General features: G+C 39.1%; 1 protein-coding gene across 1 annotated transcript in view; it reads left to right on the top strand.

The window, feature by feature from the left end:
• Window positions 1–2,072: 2,072 nt before the first annotated feature.
• The window catches only part of LOC309550376 (uncharacterized protein), a gene marked incomplete at both ends in the record, with an annotated part of 107,511 nt that continues 103,583 nt past the window's right edge, over window positions 2,073–6,000 (top strand). The window contains 3 exons of the mRNA XM_082250771.1: window positions 2,073–2,291; window positions 3,368–3,530; window positions 4,324–4,473. Of these exons, the coding sequence (XP_082106897.1) occupies window positions 2,073–2,291; window positions 3,368–3,530; window positions 4,324–4,473 (532 nt within the window). The remainder of the gene's footprint in view (window positions 2,292–3,367; window positions 3,531–4,323; window positions 4,474–6,000) is intronic.

The following is a 6,000-nucleotide window of genomic DNA, read 5'->3' as shown; positions in this document are numbered from 1 at the left end:
GGGGGAGAAAAAAAAAAGACAAACACTTTGAGAGATTTCCTGGATGGCACTGAAAAGGCTGCTGCCCGTTGACTACTGCCAATATCGCTAATCTCTTGCTGCTGAGGCGAATCACCATCTCATTCCATAACACTTTGAAAATGTTCTCTTTTGAAACAGTGGTGATATATAGACTAAAGTATCTTTACTAACCTCTTTGCTTCCAAGATCGTAGGAACTGTATTTTACTGTTGGTCTTTTTATATATTATTTTCATTATTTTATTGTGTAGGACAAATTTATCTGCTAATTATTTTCCCACATATTTAGTCTATTTTATAAGATGAAATCGTACCGTGAATGGTTAATTGGTTACAGATCTGTGTTGCAACTAGGACTATTGTTAGTAGACCAGGGTAATTGTCTGTTGTTCAAGCTAATTCAGCAGATTCATTAACTTTAGAACCTATTTGATTATAGTAGTATCACCAGTAATTTGAGTTTTGTATGTGAATATAAAATTACACTTGTAATTTAATAATAATAAATGAATAATGATACATTTATGTATCTTTATTTATTAATTTAATATGAAGATATTTATATAGTGGTAGGAAATCACCATAAGCTTCAAGAACTCCAAAAATTATTGTGGTATACTACTGAGTGTCTGAACAAAATTCAGTGGGTTTATTAAGTTATTTGCTGTAATCGGCTGGAGGCACTGTGCATTAATTCTATTTATAGTTCAGGCACTACTTTTTTATTATTAATTTATAATTCACCAAGCCCCTTCTTGTTATTTGATTACATTTGCCCATATTTATGATAATCAGATTTTTATACCATACACCCACTGCATAACAATTATTAAAATGTAATAGAGAAGGTGAAATGTGTGCTTGGATGCACTTTAATCAATGCAAAGTGGGATTTGGTGCACTTAACTTGAGTATTTACTACCCAGACTCAATCCACTGACACACTACAATATGCTGCATTAAAACTACACTGATGCACTTCAATATACTGCAGTAAAACCTCACAAATGCAATTCAATATACTGCAGTAAAACTGCACAAACACACTTCAATATCCTGCCGTAAAACTGCACTAACGCACCTCAATATACTGCAGTACACATGCACTAACACGGTTCAATATACTGCAGTAAACGTGCACTAACGTAGTTCAATATACTGCATAAAATGTGCACTAACATAATTCAATATACTGCAGTAAACGTGCACTAACGTAGCTCAATATACTGCAGTAAACCTGCCCTAAAACACCAAACTGACACTAAAGTAAAAATAAATGACTGCACTACACTTACACTGCACTATCACTATATTCACACTACACTTATACTCTACACTTACAATAAACTCACAATAGCACACTATAGCACATTAACTCATTTGTAGCAATGAACAGAGCACTGTTCTATCTATCTCCACTTTAATATCATAATGCAAATGGCTGCTCTGGGAAAGATAATTTTATGGATGGGGATGGGTCTTTGAGTAATGAGCCTTGATCGGGCACAGTCATGATTACGTTCTCCAATCGTGGCTCTGACAGCGTCCTGTGCCCTGATTGGGTGAATCCTTCATTGCTTCAGCAAGTCAGGGCTTTCAATGCACTTTGCCACATGCAGTGCATTGTGGGGAGCCAAACTCATGATCAAAATGAAATTTTTGTGTTTGCCGAATGGACGAACAGCCAATGCTCGGCCCGAACCGTTCGCCCAACACTAAATATCAGTCAGGCTTCATTTAATGCTACAAGCCCAAATTACCCTGGTATGTTACTTAATCTTTCAGCCATGCATCTAAAAACATGAACAAATACAGGTGATTTTTTTACTGGCTGTGACTGTAATTGTGTCTGTGGTTCTCCAATGAAGGGAATTTGTTAGTAAAGGGCACTTGGACTTGGTAGCTGTTCAATAACTAGATTACATAATACGTCTTGTGTACAACACATGTACAATTACATCTATTCCATCATAACAGATCAAACATCACACACATGAATGGCTATCATTCTAAGAAGAGTTTACTACCTGTTTGCTTGGTAGATCACTTACAATGCCTTTGTTCCTTCACTGTAGATATTATATAACAATGTTTCCAGTTGACCCTGTCGCAATTCTTCTGGCCCTTGTCGTGATCCTCTTCTTGGCCCTTGTATACAGCAACACAAAGCAAGACAAGTACAAGAATTTCCCCCCTGGACCCAGACCACTGCCAATCATTGGAAATGTGCTCAGTATCAACATGCATAAACCCCATAAGACATTTATAGAGGTAAGATATTGCTTGTCCTATGAGCCACATCTGAATTACAGCCATAGCTTTTTTTTTATTTGGACAGAACAGGAAAGGGTGGAATATCTATCAGGTTTTTATTAGGTGCCTTCTTGTCCCATCTCATCTCATCTATAAAAAAAAGGTTAAACAAGTTTTGCTTGTTAATGCTGTGTGGCTTTAAAAAATAAATATGGCTTCTTTAAAAAAAAAAAAAAAAAAACCTCACCTAGGTGGATGCAGCAACGGTCCAAATCTGTATCTGTTCCCCACTGCTTCTAAGACTGAGAACTGAGCGACCAAAGACCACTGATTGCTCAGTTCTCAGTCTTCAGTGAGCAGAGAGCCGGTGACTATCAGTCACCAGCTCTCTGCACGGCCCCTCCAGTGCCTATCAGTCACCGGCTCTGTGCGCGGCCCCTCCAGTTGTCACTGGAGTGTCGGGCTGTGAAGATGGTGGGAGCAGCTGGCTCAGGCTTTCAGGGCTCTCTGAGAAGCTGAGCCAGTTGTCTGTCATACATCTGGTGGCTCCTGACTGTAAAGTTGGGATTGATTAAGAGCCTGGACCAGCTCAGAGACTTCAGCCAACAGTGGGCTTTGGTCATGATGACAGCCATGCTCCTGCAACATTTTCTCATCCTATTGTTGTGAGAGCAGACATAGTCTACATGAGAGTGTTAACTATACTCTGAATTCAGGAGCAGGGCAGCACCATTTTTTTACACCATCACAGGAAGCTGCAAAGAGTGGACTTCAATGGCAGCATGAACAGATATGTGGGAATTTGCAATGGACTAAGAGAATTCTATAAATGTAACTGCATTTATAGTTAAGTGATCATTAATAGAAAGTCATATTTCTTCTCTAGAGTTTCACATTTGGTAAACTAAAAAAGTACTCAAGATTGTATTGTAGGATAATTCAAAATACAGTATATTTAACGGGGACAAACTAATGATTGTGTTTGTTTTCAATTGGATTTTTTTAAAACTAAAATATTGTAATTTAAATACAGGCTAAGTTAGTTTGAAAGTTAAAATTTTCAATTTTAATTTTATTTCCCATTTAATTCACAGCTGTCCAAGACGTATGGTCCAGTACTAGGTGTCCAAATAGGGATGGAGAAGATGGTTGTTCTCTGTGGTTATGACACAGTAAAAGATGCTCTTATCAACCATGCTGATGAATTTTCGGACAGGCCAAAGACACCGCTGTTTACTAAAACTATAAGGGGATATGGTACTTTTTTATCTATTCAATGAAGTAGAATCAACGCATATTGCCTAAAGCATCCTATCTCTTTTTTTTACCCAGAAGGAACCCCTAAAAAAAAATTTTTGCTCTCAGGCAACCCCTGTTAAAAAATATTATATTTAGAGTTCATGGTACAATAGTTTGACTATTAGAACAAGTGTCCCTGTAAATTGGTGATCACTGGAAAAATGGCTTAATACATTTGTGGTCAACGAGAGAAGGGTTTCTTTGAATGTCTGGTCAGTGGGAAAAGAGTCCTTTAAATTGGTGGTCAGTGGGAAAGTGACTCCTTTCATTGGTGATCAGTGGAAAAAGGACTCCCCTACTTTGGTAGTCCATGGGAGAAGGGCCCCCTTGTATTGGTGTTGGTAGTCAGTGGTGGAGGAACCTCTCACATTAATAAAAATTGGGAGAAATGCCTAAAAAGGTCACTGGTATCATTGATTATCTAAAGAGACAAGAGGAAACACTCCACCGGTTTTGTGCCAAGTTATATCAGTGTTGGGACTATGCAGGCACCATCAGGCAGAAAACAAATCCACAACTGTTCCCTGCTCAAGGTATGAAGGAGCCCTAGGGGTTCATGAGAATCATTTTTGAGAAAGGGTAATCTAAAAACCAAAAAATATCAGTATGAATAATAACTGGTATGGTACAACTCCTAATCTGATCAATGGCAGCAGCTTGCAGTCCTGAAATTGAGAAATTCAGCATTCTGTACATGTGAAAAAGAAACACAAATATCATCTGTGCATTCATTCCTGTGTTCTTTTTTTAGGCATTGTCTTTTCCAATGGAGAAAATTGGAAGGTGATGAGAAGATTCACACTTTCCACACTACGGGATTATGGGATGGGAAAAAGGACTATAGAAGACAAGATTAGTGAGGAAGCAGAATGCTTGGTACAGGTTTTCCAATCACATGGAGGTAAGTATTTACGATGTCAACTCAGACATAGAGGGTGATACGATTTCTATCAATTGTCTAGTCCTCCCCAGCACCAAATACCTTCGTTTCACTCCCTGCTGCTCCGCTAAGCTATTGAGAGTGAAGAAAATCCCTATGTAAACAACCATGATGACTTTGCCCAATCATGGCTCAGTGCTCATAGTCCAACACCACGCTGCGGGTGGGGGGGCCTATCAGAATCTGAAAGTCCCCTTTAACAACATTGTACCCCTACTCATTCACCAAAAACAAATAAAAATACACACAGTTTTTGACATTTCTTTTATTAAAAAAAACAAAAATAATGTCCCCCGAAGTAGATCCATCCTCAATCATGATGTCCACTGCACCACTGGACCCAAAAAAAGAAAAAAAAAAAAGCTCCGCCCTTGATGAAGGCTCCCCGCAGTCTGCCTGCTCTGCCGTTTGACAGTTCATAAATAGGTAAGGGATGGAGCCATCTGGTGACGTCACCTGGTGGCACTACCCCATGTGACATCACAGACCAATGCATGCTGGGTCAGTGATGTCACATGGGGCGGTGCCGCCAGGTGATGTCCCCAGGTGACCCAGCCCCTTACTTATTTAGAAACTGTCACATGGCAGAGCAGGCAGACGGAAGGTAGCCTTTGTCATGAGTGGAGCTATTTTTTTCCCCAGGGTTGTGGGGAAGAGGCCCTTGTCCCCATCAACATGGGGGGCAAGATGTTTTGAGGTGGGGGCAGAGCCCCCCTGCCACAGAGCAACCTCCTCATGTTCAGGATATGTGGTCTAGTATGGTTCAGGAGAAGGGTTCCCCTTTACAATAGGGGTTCCTCTCAAAATATGGATTTTTTTTTTTTTATTTTGGCATGGGGTTCCTCTTGAAATCCATACCAAACCTAAAGGGCCTGGTATAGCTTGGAGGGGACCCCCACGCTAATTTGTTTCACATTTTCGTATTGCCCTCAATGGTTTGAAAGCTGGGAAAATCAATTTAAATGTCATTTTTTCTTTATATATATATATATATATATATATATATATATATATATATATATACATATATATATATATATATATATACACACACACAGTATCTCACTAAAGTGAGTACACCCCTCACATTTTTTTAAATATTTTATTATATCTTTTCATGTGACAACTCTGAAAAAATGACACTTTGCTACAATGTAAAGTAGTGAGTGTACAGCTTGTATAACAGTGTAAATTTGCTGTCCCCTCAAAATAACTCAACACACAGCCATTAATGTCTAAACTGCTGGCAACAAAAGTGAGTACTTCCCTAAGAGAAAATGTCCAAATTGGGCCCAATTAGCCATTTCCCCTCCCTGAGGTCATGTGACTCATTAGTGTTACAAGGTCTCAGGTGTGAATGGGGAGCAGGTGTGTTAACTTTGGTGTTATCGCTCTCACTCTCTTATACTGATCACTGGAAGTTCAACATGGCACCTCATGGCAGCAAACTCTCTGAGGATCTGAAAACAGAATTGTTGCTCTACATAA

The sequence above is a fragment of the Pelophylax lessonae genome, assembly GCF_965119305.1.
Source record: "Pelophylax lessonae genome assembly, chromosome: 3".
Classification (NCBI taxonomy): domain Eukaryota; kingdom Metazoa; phylum Chordata; class Amphibia; order Anura; family Ranidae; genus Pelophylax; species Pelophylax lessonae.
This window is presented reverse-complemented; position numbering and strand designations above follow the sequence as displayed.